Source organism: Myotis lucifugus, unplaced genomic scaffold, assembly GCF_000147115.1.
Source record: "Myotis lucifugus unplaced genomic scaffold, Myoluc2.0 scaffold_139, whole genome shotgun sequence".
In the NCBI taxonomy this organism is placed as follows: Eukaryota; Metazoa; Chordata; class Mammalia; order Chiroptera; family Vespertilionidae; genus Myotis; species Myotis lucifugus.
The window spans coordinates 2,589,143-2,608,813 of NW_005871187.1; the positions used below are offsets into that span (position 1 = coordinate 2,589,143).

Here is a 19,671-nt window from a genome sequence, read left to right on the forward strand (position 1 = left end):
CATTCATTTCTTTTAACAAGTCTATTATTTTATAGTCTTAAGTACCCTTGTAGGTATGGGAAAATCTAAAATTCGTTTCTAAATGTTATGAACAAATTAATGTAGCCATGTTAATATGTTAAAATGCAATGTCTGAGACTTGATAACATAGACCAGCGACCGGTGTGCCACAAGAATTTTTAAAACATGCCATACCTGACTATTTAGTCAGAAGTACTGACTTCTTTTCCCTTAGATTGTCAAGTAAAAGAATTATAACAGCCAACACAACAATAGCCATCCGATATGAATGAATAAAAATTCTACCTATTTTTTTGTCAGATTGACAAAAAAAAATAAACCCACATTTTTTTGTGTGCAGTAGATTTTTAGTAATTTTTGCCATAAGATGAAAAAGGCTGAAAATCACTGTATTAGACAAAGTAAGGAAATGCTTTCTTTTGTTGTGGGAGATTTGTTATAAGATAATGTTTTAAAAGTTCAAAAATTATTTCTAATTTTAAATTTATACTTAATGAGATTACCAGGATTTAATTTCTTATCCCAAACTTTATGGTGGATTACCAGATCTGTAGTTCTTTGCAATAGTCCACAGTTGAGGTTACAGATTATATAAATGTAAAAACTGTCTGAAGTTTCAGAACTCAGATGTTTAGAATGAAGTTTCAGAAGAGATCCATGGTGATGACCTCCTTTGTTGTTGAGAAAGGTGGTCTCTTATTTTTCAGTAATTGCTGAGTGGATGGTTTGCTACCATAAAGCTGTCAGGATTGATTTGTTAAGTAAAACTTGAAACGGTTGCTATTTCATAGTCCAGGCAGCACAGAATCTGTATTTTAAAGCATATGGAAATTTTAAAAATTCTGTCATACTTGAGGGATTTATACTTGAGGGATTTTTTTTTCCTCTTTACCTTTTAGAAATTTTATTAAAACTGGAAACATTGGGATTTCAGCACTTGATCATGGAGGGGAAGAAGTTGGTAATGCTGTTCTTTTCTGGCTGCCCTTCCCCCTTCCCCCAGGAAACAAAGCCTGTTTTGTTTCATGCCTGCTTGTGAGGTCTGCTGCACCCCATGTGGGTGCACAGCTCTGCGCTTTGTTGAAATGCTTGAGATACTCAGAAGGTAAAGAACAGGATGCTTCTGGAGAGGGATAAATCTGCTTCAGTAGATAAACAAGACTGTTTGAATTGGTCATTTAAGTGAGCTCTTTATATGGAAACCTTGTGGCACTGCTTGTATCCATAGGTAACAGCATGTAGGTAAACACAGCTTAAAGCGCTCACCATTTTTAGCCAGAGGGGCTGTTTCTGTTGCATATTTTGTGGAAATTTCTGTTTAATTCTGCAGAGTTGTTCCTCCTCCATCTTGTAATGTCCTGTTTTTCCTTTTATGTGGTTTTGAATAGTCAGATAAGCTTAGATTTGCACCAGATTTTACCAACCGCTTCAGTATGTGATCACTGTCATTAATGATTACTGTTTATGGTGTCTAATCCTCGGAAACTAGTGGGAAGCAGAGGATATTTACCTCTTTGTTTTCATGCAGTTTTGTTATTGTCCAGTTAGATTTCACAAGGAATATATATTACTTTTATTAACTTATTAAATGCTGTATTACTTAATAAAAACCCAGTGTGGAAAGCTGAAAATGTTTCTTAAGACATGAAATGTTTGAGAATGTATAGATCTGGAATCTGTTTTGAAATCATGTTTTACAATTCCAATAATCCTCAACTTACTAATGAGCTATTTCCTAGCAGTTATTTTTTAAAATTTTTATTTATTTGCTTACAAGTGAAAACATTTTCCCCCAATATATTTTTTTGTTCTAGGCCTCAATCTATGAGACATTCAATGTATCTGGTAGATTCTCAGATCAGCCCCTGATTCATATTTAATTCATATTATCACACTTGACATAGCACAGTGTATAAAACATCTCTCTGGGGGAAATATGTTGAATGTCCTGGAATGCCAGGAACATGTTTCATCAAAAGAGAAGGATTCCTAAGGGAGTTGAGCTAAGGCTCAATCTCCACCACCCATTTTTTTCCAGTTAGATCTTCTAGGAGATATGTTACACATATCTTTTGTGAATCATGGAATACTTTGAAAGTATGAGTTGCATAGTAAAGTGGGAAGAGGGGAAAGGGAGCTATGGGAATTCAAGCCAGGATGATTATCTGTAGGCATACTAATCTTAAAGTTTAAGAAGAACTATTCTACAAAAGGGAGGAGACTAACATTTATGAAGTATCTACTATATTCAGGATTATAATAGACTAGAGGCCCAGTGCACAAAATTCGTGCACTCCGGGGGGGGGGGGTTCCCCTCAGCCCGGTCTGTGCCTTCTCGCAGTCCAGGAGCCCTCGTGGGATGTCCGACTGGCAGCTTAGGCTCTCTCCCCAGCAGTCGAAGGGAGTGGGCCTAAGCTGGCAGTCGGACATTCCTAGCACTCCCAAGGAGGTGGGGAGGCTTCTGCCACTGCCGCTGTACTCGCCAGCCGTGAGCCCAGCTTCTGGATGAGCAGCGCTCCCCCTGTGGGAGCACACTGACCACCAGGGGGCAGTTCCTGCATTGAGTGCCCCCGGTGGTCAGTGTGCATCGTAGCAACCAGTCATTCTGCCGTTAAGTCGATTTGCATATTAGTCTTTTGTTATATAGGATGCCTTACATATATTACTTAATCCCCAAAATGACTCCAAAGGGGAAATGTTAATATCCCCAGCTATCCAAGGGTTGGCAAAAATAGGTTTATGGAAAATTATTCAACAGGAAAAATTATTCAGTAATTAAATAATACAAGAATAGACTCTGCTTTGCATATTCACAACTGTAAGCCTACTTTTGCCCACCCCTGCAGTTGAGGAAACCAAAAATTAGATGAATTACTAAATTGGTGTACTCAATTCTAGTTGTGGTTTGTTGCCTCTACAGGCTGTGTTTTTTATATCATACTATGATGCCTGTCAGTTGTGCATCTAATGTTGGTGACAGGTAGATAGATACAAGCAATTGTATTAAATGAGATTATTGATTGGTGCCTGACAAATGTTAGCTCTCAATTTTTGGGGGCCTTTTTCCCATGTATTCCCCTATAAAATACTAAACTATAAACCATAGTTATGAAAGTTTTAGCAATTAGTTCTTTGTAAAGACATTTCATAAATAAGTCTGGCCTTTTTTCCACATAAAAAATTAATTAAGGCTTTGATAGTATGGAGCAGTATGTCTGTCATATTTTGACATCTTTCTCTGCTCTGCCAGACAAAATATTTGAAAGAGATAACCAAAAAGACATAACTGGGTCACAATCTCTGTAGGTCAGAAAATGAAACTACACAGAGCAGCAGTAAGCAAGGGCGGGGCTAGGGGCCTGCCAGGTGTAGGGGCCAGTCGGGTCCTGCGGATATCAGGAACTCAGAGTTAAGAACAAAGGAGGAGGGACAGAAACCCTGTGTAGAACCCACTGGCCCTAGCCTAGTACAAAAGCAAGGACCACATGTCAGGTCACGAATTTCGAGAATCAGTATACAGACCATTTTATTTTAACCACATGCACTTAAATTAGATCCCAATAGTAAGTTAGCTTTAAAAAAAATGGCTTGCCCTATCAGCTATTAAAACATAAAAGTTGTAATTAAAAGTGTTGTGCCTAATATAAGAGTAACACACATAAAGAGTAAGATAGGAAATCCAAAAACAAAATAACTAAGGAGATTTAACTGTTAAAGATGATTGGTGGAAGGATATACTTTCCATGAGTGGTGTCAGAACTAATGGATAGTCATGAAGAAAGATACATTAGGCCCCTTCATATGGTCTAATTCCAAAATAGATTGAATTGCCAAAGAATGAAATTGATAAAGTGGAACCATATAGTTTTTAATTTAAAGATTGATGAATTCCTCATTCACCTGGGAGTGGAGAGACTATAGCTCAAATTTCAAAATATATTGATGAATTTGACAACTTAAAAAATAAACTTATGGAAAAAATAAGCAAACTAAAAAGATATAATAAGCTGAGGGAAATTAGTTTTTACTTACATATGACAAAGGTGTTTTTGGTTTTTTATCCCTAGTATATAAAGGTTGTCTAAAAAAGGAAAAGTTAATTCATATAAAAATTCAAGTGGCCCTTTAAAATGTGGAAAGTGACCAAGCTTCTATAATAAGACAAAGCAAAATACTGTGAAACCATTTCTCATCTTTCAGAATGGTAAAAATCCAAGACTGTGATGGATAAGAAGATACTCTTCATATATTACTTATTGAGCTACAACAAAGTACAACCCCTATGAGTACGGGGAATGGGGGATGACTTGGCAATGTTACTTATGTTTTTAACCAGTGACTCAGCAATCTCTCCAATCTAGGACTCTACCCCAAAGATACAGTAGTAGAAATACAAAAGTATGTATGTCTGAGCTTCTTCTGTATGGTACTCTTTAGTAATAGTGAAGACATAATAGAGAATTGGTTGAGTGGAATACTAATCAACTATTTAAAAAAGAAAATGGGAAAAACCTCTATATATTGTTTTGGAGTGAACTCACGTATACATTATTCTATTCTTTAAAATCTAAGCAAACACATAGCAACTTCTTAGATATATGTTAGTATCCTATGAATACTTGACTCCACTTCGCCCTTTTCTATTTAATAAGCAAAATGGTAACAGTTATCTCTTGGCGATAGGAGGATGGTGGGTGGGAAGTAGAATAAGTCTCTAAAATTCAAAAGCAAACTCACAAGTGAACCATATATAGAGTTGTTGGCTGAGTCACGCAGAGAGGAATTATTTCAAGTGACTTTTAACCACGGTGATCTTACTATTTACACCAAAAGAAATATCTGAAGGACAAAAAAATGACTCAAAAAAATTGGAAACTTTATGAATCAGTAGGTTGAATTTTAACTAAGGCATCTGAGGGAGGTTGCTCTATCATTTTTCTTCTAGTATCCTTGGTTCTTACTTATGTCTTGCTGGACTCAGAAGAGTTGGTCAGTCTAAAGGGAAATGGGTAGGATTTCTGTATTGTTGTATCTTAAATAGTTAAATTTCTGCCTCAGTGAATACTCAACTTAGGAACGTTTTAATGGTTTTTTTTAGCACAAACTTTGTGCCAGACCCTGTGCTAGGCACTAAGGATATATATGTGATTATCTCCCCACTCCTGTGGCACTCCAGTCTAAGAGAGTGTATACAAATTTGTAAATAAAAAATTACAGTCCTGTGAGAAATGTCAAATGGAAAAGTCCTGAGGTAAGACAGTTCTTATTGTTCATAACGGACTCTGGGAAAGACTGAGGAGGAAGACTTAGTGTTTACCAAGTGGCTTCTGTGGAACTGAAATAAAGAATAATTTACAGGAATTCAGTAATAGAGTAGAGGATTCCAAGACTCAAATAAATGATCGGTTATATGAGGAAGCAAAAAACACCCAATCAGAAGAGCAAAAAGAAAAAAGAATCCAAAAATATGAAGATAGTGTAAGGAGCCTCTGGGACAACTTCAAGTGTACCAACATTAGAATTATGGGGATAATTTGAAGAAATGACAGAAAACTTCCCCTACCTGGTGAAAGAAATAGACTTACAGGTGCAGGAAGCATAGAGAGTCCCAAACAAGAGAAACCCAAAAAGACCCATACCAAGACACATCATAATTAAAATGCCAAGGGTTAAAGACAAAGAATCTTAAAAGCAGCAAGAGAAAAGCTGTTAGTCATCTACAAAGAGCACCCATATGACCAGCTGATTTCTCAACAGAAACTTTGCAGGCCAGAAGGGAGTGGCAAGAAATATTCAAAGTGATGAAAAGCAAGGACCTATAACCAAGATTACTCTACCCAGCAAAGCTCTCATTTAGAATGGAAGATCAGATAAAGAGCTTCACAGACAAGAAAAAGCTAAAGAAATTCATCACCAAATCAGTATTATATGAAATGTTGAAGGGTATTCTTTAAGAAGAGGAAGAAGAAGAAGAAAATGATTGATATATATATCCCTAGCTGGTTTTGCTCTGTGGATAGAACGTCAGCCTGCGGACTGAAGGGTCCCAGGTTCGATTCCCAGTAGGGGGCATGCAGGAGGCAGCCGATCAATGATTCTCTCTCATCATTGATGTTTCTCTCTCTCTCTCTCTCTCTCTCTCTCTCTACCCCCTTCTCTGAAATCAATAAAATATATTTTTTAAAAATATGAACAATAAAATGACAATAAATACATATCTCTCAATCAGCAATTGAACCTAAAAATTAAAATAAACAAAAAGTATAATGAACAAAATAAACTGATAAATAAAAGAATCAGAGGCATGGAAATATGGAACAGACTGACAAGTCTCAAAGGGAAAGGGGCCAGGAAGAGATTAACCAAAGGTCTTAGGCATATGTGCATTACCAATGGACACAGATAATAGGGCAGTGAATGCCTAGGGTGAGGCGGAAACCAGGTGGAGGTAGACTATGGGGGAAGAAAGAGGGACATCTGTAATACTCTCAACAATAAAGATTTTTTTTAAAACAAGTTTAATTTGAATGTCTGAAAAGGTGATACATCATTCTTAACATTTTCACATAATAAAACTTCCATCTGCTTACCGAGATTACCACAATTCACAGTGTGGTTGTATCAGTGACTGAAATTCACTAGCATAAGAATCCAGTCCATTTCTTATTGTTAGATGGTGTAATGTAGGTTCAACTGAAAAAATAGTGACTACCTGGGCTGTATTGGGGGTTTCATGGTGTTGAATGAGACAGATCTCCGCCACCCAGATGTTTGTAGGCTTATTTTATTTTTAGCATGCATCAGATCATTGTAATATACTTTATTATAGGTGTACTAGAGATCCGGTGCATGAAATTCATGCACGGGTAGGGTCCCTAGGCCTGGCTGGTGATCAGGGCCGATCTGTGGGATGACCGGTGGGGTGATCAGGGCCCCTGCTCGCACCCGCTTTGACCGCCCCCCCCCCCCCCCCACTGCTGCTGGTCGGGGGCTGGAGCAGCTCCTACATTGAGCGTCTGCCCCCTGGTGGTCAGTGAGTGTCATAGCAACCCATCATTCCACCATTCGGTCTATTTGCATATTAGGGTTTTATATAGTCTATAATATGCTAATTAGACCAGGCAGCCAAATAACCTTCCAGACATCCTTCCAGACATCCTTCCAGACGACCTCCCAGATGAAGCCGGGGCTGCGAGAGCCGAACTTCTTGTACGAATTTCGTGCATCAGGCCTCTAGTAGTTATATATTTTAGGATATATTACAGATTGATAATATTTTTTAATCCTCACTCGAGGATATGTTTATTGATTTTTTTTTACATCCAAAATGTGTTTATTGGGATGGTTTCCCACTCATCTTGATTTGAGGTGCTTTTAGTGCTACTTCCTTCTGAAGGAGCATCCTTCTGTAAGCCTTGCTTTTCCTCCTGTTGGCTGACAGAGAACAGTGGAGCAACCAATGCACACAACTACCGTTTGTGCATGGCTAAAGACGGTGGTGATTTTATAGCTTCCTGGGCACTTCACATCCATGAAGTAGGAATTGGGGCTCTGCACCAAGCGCTTCTTGTGCTTCCTCTTCTCCTCTTCTGGGGAGGGGTGGAGGAGATCCTTGGCGAGAGGCATGTTGTCGTGGGGAGGTTGTCACCGCCAGAAAAGCTGTTTATTGATTTTTGACAGAGAGGAAGGGAGAGAGAGAGAGAAACATCAGTTGCCTTCTGTATGTGCCCTCACCAAGGGTTGAACCTGCAACCTTTGTGGTGTATGGGACAACACTCCACATGGGGCAAGGATAATTTTGATGGGCTTTACTGCTCAGAATGTTTTGTCTCACTTGCTTTGGGCGATGTTTATGGTTTTTTGATTTTTGATTTTTTTTAACTGATTTGAGAGAGGAAACCGTTGGTTTGTTGTTCCACTTTTTATGCATTCATTAGTTTCTTGTATGTGCCCTGACCAAGAATCGAACCCACAACCTTGGCATATATGGAAGATGCTCTAACCAACTGAGCTACCTGGCCAGCGTGGGAGATGTATTTTTTAATTAAATATGTATTTCTATTTTGTAATAAGCAATGCATGCATACCATTCAAACTTCAAAAAGTTACAGAAAATGTCTCTCTTTCTACTCAGTCCTTTAGTCACACAGTTTCCCAGATCCAGAGCCAACGTGTACTGGTTGTTTCTTGGCTGCTGTTCAATTCATATTCTCTGGATAGGCATGTAGTGTACATTTCCCCCCTTTTTTTGTACTCTCTGCTCTGCACTTTGCTTTTAAATTCATGTGTCCTAGACTGTTCCTTGTCATTCATTGCCCATTGGAGCTGCCCCTTGTGTCTTTTCTCTGTGGCTGCCATGCAGCTTGTAACAACACGACTAACAGTAGTAATAAATCAACATAACCATTTCACTACTGATGGGTTTTTAGGTTATTTCCAGATTTACTACAGAAAAAGACTAATATTCCCATTTGCTTTGAATAACTAAATACCTCTTTCCTTTGCTAGTCTTTTAGGACGCATCTTTTGTTTCATTTCAGCCATGAACCAGAGAATCAGTCAAAGTGCTCCAGTGAAACAGCCACCACCGCTGGCTCCCCAGAGCCCTCAGGGAGGAGTCCTGGGTGGCGGCAACTCCAACCAGCAGCAACAGATGCGGCTGCAGCAACTGCAGATGGAGAAAGAGAGACTGCGACTGAAGCAGCAAGAACTGCTTCGGCAGGTGAGGCCACAGGTTAGAAACCAGCCTTCCACTTTTTGGGATCTGTTTTCAAAATGAAGTTGGATATATTTCATTTATTAGTTAGAGGAATGTTTCTCTAAAACTAGAGTGACACAGAAACACTCTATCCAGCTCTGTCCTTGTCTTAGTTTAGTTTCTTGACTGGGCTTTGATCACATGGACTGTAACATGTAAAACTGTATCACAAAGAGAGGTTTGGGCCATGGTCATTGCAGCCACGCAAAAATTGAAGGAAGCAAGGGTGCTTCTTCACATGTACATGGAATTGTAGATTACTGTGCTTCTGCAAATTACTATTCTGAACATTCACTAACGGGGAAACTCTGGGACATCACTTAGGGAAAAACATCTTTTACTTTAAATGAATTATTTTACCTGGGGAAAGACTCCAGTATATTTTTCATATGACAACTATCAGTATTGCTCAATCTAAGACCTTTAAAACATAACACACGTTATCCTAAGTTTGGAAGGTGCCAAAATTCCGTAAAAATGACCTGCTTTGGGGTTTTGTTGTTGTTGTTGTTTAATGTTGGGAAGGAAAGGACATTAGAGATCTTAAAATCCTTTATGACCTTTCCATCAGTTTTCTTGCAGAAAGTACTGTTGGTCTTTATGTTCCATAAGAATGGATAATCCCTCATCTAAAAATCAATTTTTACTTTATCTTGATTGAGAGGGATAAAGTCTAGATAATGGGGGTGTGATCTTATCAAAGCAGTTTATTTTTTAAGTTTTATATAAATTTTGGGGGTAATAAAAATAAGTGTATAAACGGTAAAAGCTGTCAGTTTCTTGTTTGTGTGGGTGTGTGTGTGTTTTCAGAGACACTCTTATCTGTTTATAAACATTAAATGCATGTGTCCATACTCCCCCTCCCCCACCTACATCATAGCATGCTAAGTACAGATATTAAAAAATAATACTCTACATGTCTTACCAGGAAGTGGGCGTTTAAACAAGGGACTTTTTTTTGTAATGAGGGCTATATTTAAAAAGTGTCACTGGAGTGTTAATGGAAATGAATGAACTAAATTGAACTCTGATTTGGGATTTGAGGACCTGGAAGCTGAGGAATTAAAATAAGCCATGAAATCCCAGACAGGCTCACCTTTAAACTGTTTGTGCTGTCAGTAATCTCTCGGTGTAATGATAGTGTGTGGCTGGCACCAAGGTGGGCCCGAGAGGGTAGGAGAGTCTGTGCCAGCAGGCGGTGTCAGGAAGTGGTCTTGCAAGAAATATTTCTTCAGCTGCCATTAAGAAGGTGGGGACAGGAAGCATATTAACCCGTTTACTCTGTCTCTAACGACTAACAAATTACTCTAAAGGAAAGATTTCTCGTTTAAGTAACATTTATCATCAGAACAAGGGAGAGCCAGCATGTAGCTCTTAGGAGAAATAAAGCAATTTAAGAGTACCCTTTACACAGCCTGTTTTCCATGCTTGCTTTTTATTTTGTTGTTACTGAGTACTAGATGGTCTAAGTAAATACAAGTCTTAGTTTCACATATGAATGGAAGACTCTGAAAACCAAGGAATCTTGTTAAGAAAGTGATTTAATTACTTATGTCAAAGTTTTACTGTTTATAATTTTTATATATAAGAGTCTAGAAATGGGCTATTCGTCATTTTGTTGTATGCTATAGACCAGCCTGGCTTGTTTTTGGTGTCTTTTTGGTGGTATTTTAGTGGGCAAAATGCTGCTCCTTGTAAAACGCTTCCTTCCAAGGAATTTTTCTATTTTCACTTTTACTCTGGGTGATGGGGTCCTGACAGAATAGCTTCATTTCCTTGGAAGGTAATTTCTTGCTCTCTTTCTTCTTTACTTCCAACTGCGTTGTCTTTTCTTGCATTGAAATGACAGAACTGCTCTATTCTTATACTAATAGTCTGTATTTTTAGGGTGTTTTTGTTTTTTAGCAATTGGCATAAATAACGTATGTCTTAAGTCTTTTGGCTTTCTGTGAACTTCTTCCATCGACAGTTTCTCTTATCACTAAAACATCAAATTATATTTTTCCTGCTTCACCTAATACTCAGAAGCAAAGAACCTACCTGACCAATAGCAAACCTGATTTGGGTCCTGACACCTAGTCTTGCTGTCCTGTCCTCAATGCTGTGCAATGCTTGAGAGGTTTCAGTTGTTGTGTGGTGACTCCATTGGCTCCTGTCTTCCTCAGTCTGCTGCTTCGGGCTAGCTTGGGAATTCTGTGCTATGGTGATATGTCTGGATACAATTTGTAAGTCGGCCTACATAGCCAAACCGTGTGGCTTGAAGTAATTTTTATCCATCTTATTTTTCACTCATAGGCAATGCGGAATATCAATCCCAGCACAGCAAATTCTCCAAAATGTCAGGTAGGCTCTTATCTGATGTTTTAGCATTAAAAATGAAAAAAATATTAGGAAAGAGAGAAACTTGTGCTCCAAGGGCCTGTTCTCACTAAAGATTAGCCCACAGTATAACTTCGAGCTATCTTTCTACCAAGATACTTCAGTTAATGTTGCTCTTCCCAGAAAGTCTACTATCTGCTCCCTTCCTGCTCCTCCCGTATTGCTGCTAGTATTCATTTTTATTCCATAGAGGTCTTTTTTTATTCCACATTTGAAATGTATTATGTCTCCAGTGTACATTCTATTAGTCTTGAAGTCTGCCTAATTTTTATATTGTGTAGCTTTAAAAAGTATTAAATTGATCATTTGAACAGTAACAACAGGAATATTGACTTGGGGAGGCTACTATAGGAAATTTTATTAATAGTCGTAATGGTACTGTTAGAAAAGGAAAAGTTCTTTCTAGTGAACATTCCAAAGGAACAATATCAAAATCACTGGAAGAGAAGGATCTGCCCAGGGAGTGTTTTGAGTTTCTTTGTTGGCTTTTAGCAGCACAGTTTTCCTTGATGAACCCCAGGGAGCACTGGTTGTGAAGGTATCTTATTTAGAGGGAAAGATAGTGGCCATACTTTCTTCTGGCACAGCTACTTATCTGACTCAGGGACAGAAAGTCATTCCTGAAACCAAAGGGATTCTCTTGTGTTCAGGGTTCCTAGAATTTGAAGGAATTGGGAGGTAGGGGGTCATTGCACTTTTCTCAGGTGGGCAGAAGCAACCATGAAACCCCTCATATGATATGTAGCTCTTTTGCATTAGGCTAAGTAAGTGCATTGTGTTAGAATCAGCTGTGGAAGTGGGAGTTGGCAGAATGTCACTCATTTTGGATACTGTTAACTTGTCCTTGGGGCACTGTGCTGATAAAGTCAGATATCGTCTTCATAGAGACCAGTTAACTTTGCGAGGGGAGAAACTCTGTTCTTTATCTCATTGGTGCCTCCTTTAATCAATAGATCAAGTTAGGAAATAACTCACAGACGTTGTCTTTGCTAAAGCAGAGAGCACATGCCTTCTTTCGATGAGGGCCTCGGACACCACACTTGTCTAGAAAGAGCGCGTAGCATTGGGTCTTTATGGTGAAGACATTTTTCCCTTGCTTTTTCTCTAAAGTGTTTCTGAAACAAGACTTATATTTGTGCTAAATGAAGTGGAAACTAACATAGGATCAGAAAATAACTCAAATTTGAGCCAGAAGTCCTCCATGCCAAAAGTGTTTGGGGAAATTGTTTTTTTTTTCCAATCTGAGATTTTAAACCTCAGATCTGATCAACAAAGTACTTCTAAATTTTTATATCAAACTTGAGTATAAGTAAATCATAACTCTTACTAAAATTCTCACCAGGAGTTCTTAGTTACTTTTTTTACTACTAAAACTTTAGAAAAGGTGAGCCTTATAAGTAATAAGAATTATATTTCAATTTATATGGTATTAAAAATGCAGAGTTGATTTCTTAGATTTGTCTAAGAGCAAGCAACCTAAAAAAGATCAGTTTTTAAAAAATCAACTTTGCATTTGCTGGAAAATAAGATATTGATTTGTTATATAAGTTTTAGTTGTCAGTTTACCTGGCACAATTGTGAAAATGTTGATAAATGTGTGAAATTCCAATATAGGGCTAAATTTGGAGTAGCTCACATATGTGGAATCTGGTAGTGTTTGTGTCAAGCAAGCATTTGTGTTTTTCTCATCCTACATATTTTGTAAATGACCTTAAAGTAGATGTCAGGAAAGATTTCACAAAGAAGGGTCATGTTTTCAGTGAAGATGGCTTTAGATAAGGGTCACCAGGGTAATCAAGAAAGTCAGGAAGAGCATTAGGCACTGTTGTCCAAAGCTTACTTTTTACTGTTCTAATAGAAATTAGTGCAGATGAGTTAACAAGTAACGTGAAATTGTTGTCGTTATTTTATAATCCTACTAGAGGCCCCGGTGCATGAAATTCATGCACGGGTAGGGTCCCTAGGCCTGGCCAGTGATCAGGGCTGATCGGGGCCTTCCGGCTGCTGGCCAGGGCCTTCCTTTCTCCATCCCGCGCCACCCCCTGGTGGTCAGCGCATGTCATAGCGAGCGATCGAACTCCTGGTCTCCCAAACTCCCAAGGGGACAATTTGCATATTAGGCTTAGAGATATATAAAGAGAGAGAGAGAGAGAGAGAGAGAGACCTCACATGCTTTGGGATATGAAAAGGTACCAAATTTCATAATGTTTACAAATCACTCATTTCAAAGGCTGCCTTGAAGTACTTTCTAATAACATTAAAAAAACATGTCTATATTATAGGATTCTCTGGTCAGGTAAACTAATGTCAGTATAGTTAAGGTTAACACAGAATTCTGAAAATTTAAGACAACTTAACTTTAAAGGCAGTAGTATATCTTCTTAGTTAAAGATGGACATTATCACCTTAATTTATTTGGAGAATTTTAGAGAAACTTGACCTCAGAGAGCTTAAAATTGTTAGTTGCATTTTGATTATTCACTATTTTGTGTTTCAAAAGCTATTTTTATTCTCAGAAAAAAACTTTAAAGCTACAAACATTGTCTTTGCTCTGTGAGACTGAGCATGTAATGCTTAATTTTCTAGACATGTCTTTTTCTAATACATGAATTGCTCCTTTGTAAAGGAATGCATCCCAGCTTCTGTTTCAAGGTCTTTTAAAACAAACATTTTAAGGGAAGATAGTCTGCCCTGAGTATGAATGTTTTTAACTTTTCTTGTGCTTAAGAATGTGGTTCCTAATACCTGTGAGATTAATGTAAACTCTGCAACCTGGCTCATGGTCTGTGGTCAGTAGCCTGGTTAAGCCAATTGCTCTTCCTTCTGCTAAATGTACCCTCCTGTACTGTTACCATGATTCTGCCTGGAGCTTTTCTTCCTCTTACCAATTAAGATTATCCATGTAGCCTTATAAGACATAGGTCAAGACTGATCCCCAAGTGGCTTCATCTGAATTCTTGAAACTGCCCAGGAAATAGATATAAGACTGTTGTAATTAGATACCCTTTTTGTGTGAGTAAATAATTGCTTTAATCTTCATAGAAATTATAGCTATAAATGTTTTTGCCACTAATGAATGTTGTGTTTGCCAGTTCTTACGAGTAGTAATAAATATACATCAGGGTCAGTCATGGGTTTAATGAGTGATAAAACCCGCAGTGTTACTGTTGAAGATATTGTATATACTACACCGTTAGCCCACAATGGTAAAGAAGTTCAGATGTCCATAGTTTTAGTTAAATGGAGTAAAATAATACTACTGTTCAGCCCTGTGAAAAAATAGCCATCAACCTTTTGTCCCCCTAATAGCGAAGAATTTGGCATACACTCCCCCCACCACCATCACCACTGTCTTTCTTGTCAGCAGATGCTGGAAAAGCTGTTTCAGAATCCACTGAACACTTCTCCTAAGATTATCTCTCTTCTTTTCGAAGTCCTAATACTGAATATAAACCATAGATTCATTTATGTGTTTTCCTGTGAATATTTTATATTTTATTTTTAATGTGCATGTTGACATCTTTGTATAAAAGGGGTCGGGGGAGATTTAGCCTCACACCCTGCAAATTCTAATAGGTTACCTTTTTTTTTCCCCCTTTAAGGTCCCATCATTTGAAGAGTGCTATAATGACTTCTATTACTTTACTAAGTAATACAAATTACAAAAGACCTAACTCCAGAGCTCTGTCAGAAAGAGTGTGAGCCTCAAGATAATGCTGGGCACACCAAATTGCAAATCTATTTTGGATATTACTTTTCACAAGTTAGGATTATCATATAGTTATTATAATTATCCCCAAATCCATATACTCACACTTTTTAGTCAGAAATGTTTCTGAAGTTGAAGATATTTTGGTAAAGGCACAACATTAAAAAGCAGCCTGGCTGGCGTGGCTCAGTGGTCGAGCATCGACCTATGAACCAGGTTCGGTTCTGGTCAGGGCTTATGCCGGGGTTGTGGGCTCGTTCTCCAGTGTGGGGTGTGCAGGAGGCAGCCAATCAGTGATTCTCATCATTGATGTTTCTGTCTCTCTCTTTCCCTATCCCTTCCTCTCTGAAATCAATAAAAAAAAAGTATATTTTTTAAAAATGTAATGTTTTTGAAACATTCTAAACATTGGCTAAATGTTTTAATAACTTCAAACATAATGAAATATCTTTGACTGTTGGAAGTTGTGTTGGAAAATGGGGCATGGCGGGGCCTATCTTGCATAGTTGGAAGAAATGGCTTTTTCCCCCTCTATTTTTGGAATTGTCAACATAAACTGCTATCACTAAGCCAAGCTATTTATAAAATGTATATTTTTAGAGTTATTCTCCATTTCTAAATTTGGATTTCTAGTTTACTGAAGTAATCTTCCTTTGATTATGGGGTGGAGAGGACCTTCATTTATGTGCCTTGTACTATTCAAAAATGGATAATATACTGTTACATAGCTTAGAATTTACTAAAGACAAATTTGATTTAAGAAAGTAAAGTTGACATTGTATTTTTCAAATTTTCTGGCAATGGAATCATAACTTTTTCACCTAGCATTATTTTGAGATTCAGTCATGTTGTATTTATAGTTCATTCCTTTTTATTGCTGACTAGCATTCCATTACAGGGATATACTACAATTATTTTATCCATTCACCTATTGACAGACATTTGGGTTGTTCTGAATTATGTGACTTTGTGTAGATCTATGCTTCCATTTATCTTAGATACCCAAAGAACTTAATAACTTAGACACGTTCTAAATGTTTCTAGACTACTGACTATTTCTACTGCTTTTCTCATTTTCTAAATGATATGAACCAAAACATCCATTTTACACAGGGTCAAAATACTATAACTAACAGTTATACTATCTTAAAATGTCTTTTGACCATATGGGAAATAAGTGAAACAAGGGCAGTATGAAAAAGGTCAGTGGCTTATGGCTAGGTCCTGAGTCCATAAAAGTCTACTATGTAAAGCAGGCAAACGTGCTTTCCTTTATCAACCATCCTGGAAAGTTCCCTCCAGACCCAGCTGGAACCATTGGTTTTACTTCCTAGTAGAGCAGATAGCTCTGACTAAATGCGTCCCAGATTAGCGAAAATTTACAAGCTCAATGGGAAAAGCCACCACATTTTTGTATTATTACAGAATAAAATGAGCTAAAAATACTTGCTTCACTTAGAAAAAGTCAAATACTACTCCAGAAAAGCTATTTGACCTTTGAAATACAGAAGCATGATTAGATTTTGGCCAAATTTCCTATCAACTTGCTTCTCCATTTTTGAGTCTGTCAAACTATTTTTTCTAACTACCTTGGGGAAAAGAGAAGCTTAGCAAACATATTTTTAGCTCAGTATTCTAATTTTAGGCATTTGTTCAGGATAAAAAACCTCGTTAGAGATGGACGTAACTTTCATCATGACATGTTTCAGCTGAAAGCAGTTTTTGTAGACAATCCAGTTATGTCCCAGAGGCTTAGTTTTAAACAGCCAGGCCAGATTTACCCAATTACAAAATAATGTTCTTATTCATCCAGAATCTGTTTTGATATAATGTACTTTATTACAATAAAATACGCTTATTTTACATACATATATAAATACATACAGGCTTACTTTTTAATGCAGTCTAATGGAAAAAGTTTATATGAAATACACTTTTGATCAAAAAATTCAGATTTGTAAGTTCATTTCATACTTATCCACATTAAAATAATTATTTTTCTCTGGAGTCACTAGCAAAATGTCTCTACAGCTCTAAAACTAATTTTCAGTATTTTACTTCTAAAATTCTTAATTTTTATATGTGTGTTCACATTCATCTTTACAATCCTTGGTTACAAATAAAGCTCAATCCCAAGAAAATCTGCAATTTTTCCTACTGGGAAAAGGTCAGCTTACAGAACTCTCAGTCAGCTCTGACTACATGCTCACTCTCCTACAAAATCTGAGTAGGTAAAGCATATACTAAGGCACTTCTCCAAATTTCCATTTCACTTCTAAGATCTGCCTTTTAAAACTATCTTCGTATGGGGGGGTGGGGTATGCGTGTGTGTGTGTGTGTGTGTGTGTGTGTGTGTGTTTATGTGGGAAGTAGAAGTTAACTGTTTTTGAATTCCAAAGTTATAGACTAAGAAGGAGGGAAAAGGTTGGCTTGTTTTCCTATCTAAATACCGAAGTTTCCCTTTCCCATTTTTGACAATTTCTTTAAAATAGCAACAGAAATTCATTATCTTTATTGAATCCTGTGAAATAAATTATACTCCCAGCAGGTGAAAATATTAACATAAGAATTAATGACTTGGGGAGGTGACTACCAAATAAACTTTCATTATATAAAGCCATTTTGTTGTTAGCAAATACTGAGCTATATAAGAATGTATCCATTTTGGGGTAACATGTGTAAGTTATTACACATCAATTTATACCTCAAGCTGTTCAAAAAATTACTAAGGGTATCTAATCAACACTTTTTGCTGTAAACTAGAAGTGTCAAAAGTGAGTTGAATATTTATACCTTGAAATACAGTTTTCATAATCTGTATATATTAATTTTTTATCAATGGCCTTATAACATTGTATTTGTTTGCATGCCAAATTGTTCCCTGTTTGATTGATGATGCTACCACCACCAGTAAATAAAGTGGCGTTTTTTCCTTGAGCCTTTCAAGTTCAGTACAGATGAATCCCTAGGTTAGTTACTCTTAGTCATGCATGGCTCGAGTATAGATTTGATGAAAAGTATGTTCCATAGCCCTTCAGGGAGTTGGATATCTTGTTAGGCAACTTGGAATGCTTTCCCTTCTTATTTACATCTCTAAATTATCTTTCTTGGTAAATTTGGGTAAGTTGGTTCTGCAGTGTCTGCTGACAACAGAAATTTGGTTGTTAAAGGCAGCAGAAAGTAAAGCTTTGACAGCTTTGAACAAGTGAAATGGCCTACATAATTTTATTAACCAATGTCACCTCAATAAGTTCAAGAAATAAGTCATTTTTTAAAAATTTTAATCACAAATTTGAAAAGATAATCTGCACCTTCATGTTCATTGCAGCATTATTCATAATAGCCAGGATATGGAAACAACCTAAGTGTCTATCCATGAATAAAGATGTGGTATATGTATGTGTACAATAGAATAGTATTCATTCATAAAAAAAGAATAGAATCTTTCCATTTATGACATCATGGATGGGTCTTGAAGACATTATGCTAAGTGAAATAAGTCAGAGAAAGCCAAATACTGTTAAATTCCACCTATAAGTAGAATCTAAAAAACAACATGAACAACTAAGCTTACAGATTAAGAAAATAGATTGGTGCTTGCCAGAGGGGTGGGGTGGAGGGTGGGTTAAGTGTGTGAAAGGAGTCAAAATGTACAAAATTCCAGTATGTTTTTAATTTTTTTTTTAAATCCTCACCCAAGGATATTTTTCCATTGATTTTTTTTTAGAGAGAGTGAAAGGGAGGGGGAGAGACAGAGAGAAGCATTGATGTGAGAGACACATCAATTGATTGCCTCCTGCATTGCCCAACCAGGGCCAGGGATCGAGCCAGCAACTGAGGTATATGCACTTTACTGGAATCGATTCCTGGACCCTTCAGTCTGGGCCAATGCTCTATCCACTGAGCCAAACATACTAGGGCCAAAATCCCAGTTTTAAAATAAGTTGCGGGGGTATAATGTACAGCATGGTGATTATCTTATCTAATAAAGAGGGAATATGCAAATTGACCATCATGTCATAATGGTCAAGATGGCTGGGCCCACAGCAGAGGCTGAGCCTTAAGGAGCAATCAGCAGGGACCTGAGGCTTCACACCCCCCCCCCCCCCCCGCCGCCTGGTGGGGCTTGACAGGCTGTGTCCCCCCACCCCACCCCCACCCCTCCCCGCCCGGCAGGGCTTGACAGGGGACCTCAGGCTGTGTCCCCCGCCCTGGCACCAGGCTGGGGGACCTCAGGCCCTGCCCCAGTGCTGGGCTGGGGGACCTCAGGCCACTCCCCCCCACCCCCCGGCACCGGGCCAGGGGACCTGAGGCCGTGCCCCACACCCCGGTGCCAGGCTGTGGGACCTGAGGCCGTGCCCCCAGGCCCAGCAGGGCTTGAAAGGGGACCTCAGGCCGTGTCCCCTGCCCCAGCGCCAGGCCGGGGGACCTGAGGCTGTGCCCCCCACCAGCGGGGCTTGACGGAGGACCTCAAGGCGTGCCTCCTGCCCTGGCCTGGGCTGGGGGACCTCAGGCCATGCATCCCGCCCCAGCGCCAGTCTGGGGGACCTGAGGCTGCACCCCCCACCTGGCGGGGCTTGACAGGAGACTTCAGGCTGCGCCCTCTGGCCTGGGCCGGGGAACCTGAGGCTGTGCCCCCCACCCGGCGGGGCTTGATGGGGGCCCTGAGGCTGCGCCCCCCCACCCGGTGGGGCTTGATGGGGGACCTGAGGCTGCGCCCCCCCCCGCCTGGCAGGGCTTGACAAGGGTGGGGCCGGCTGGGTCTGGATCTCGCCCAATGGGGTTGGGGCCGCCTGGGTCTGGG

General features: G+C 38.8%; 2 protein-coding genes across 19 annotated transcripts in view; one reads left to right on the top strand and one right to left on the bottom strand.

The window, feature by feature from the left end:
* Window positions 1-19,671, top strand: part of YAP1 (Yes associated protein 1) — a 117,172-nt gene that overhangs the window by 82,555 nt on the left and 14,946 nt on the right. For 9 of the 18 annotated variants that reach the window (XM_023758817.1, XM_023758821.1, XM_023758818.1 and 6 more), the window contains 2 exons: window positions 8,562-8,755; window positions 11,075-11,122. In XM_023758817.1, the coding sequence (XP_023614585.1) occupies window positions 8,562-8,755; window positions 11,075-11,122 (242 nt within the window). The remainder of the gene's footprint in view (window positions 1-8,561; window positions 8,756-11,074; window positions 11,123-19,671) is intronic. The other 9 variants (XM_023758819.1, XM_023758824.1, XM_023758830.1 and 6 more) reach the window with 3 other exon arrangements.
* On the bottom strand, window positions 7,342-7,884 carry LOC102424009 (40S ribosomal protein S27-like). Its single transcript, XM_006094662.3, has one exon. The coding sequence runs from the start codon at window positions 7,645-7,647 to the stop codon at window positions 7,402-7,404; it is 246 nt and encodes an 81-aa protein (XP_006094724.1). The 5' UTR covers window positions 7,648-7,884; the 3' UTR covers window positions 7,342-7,401.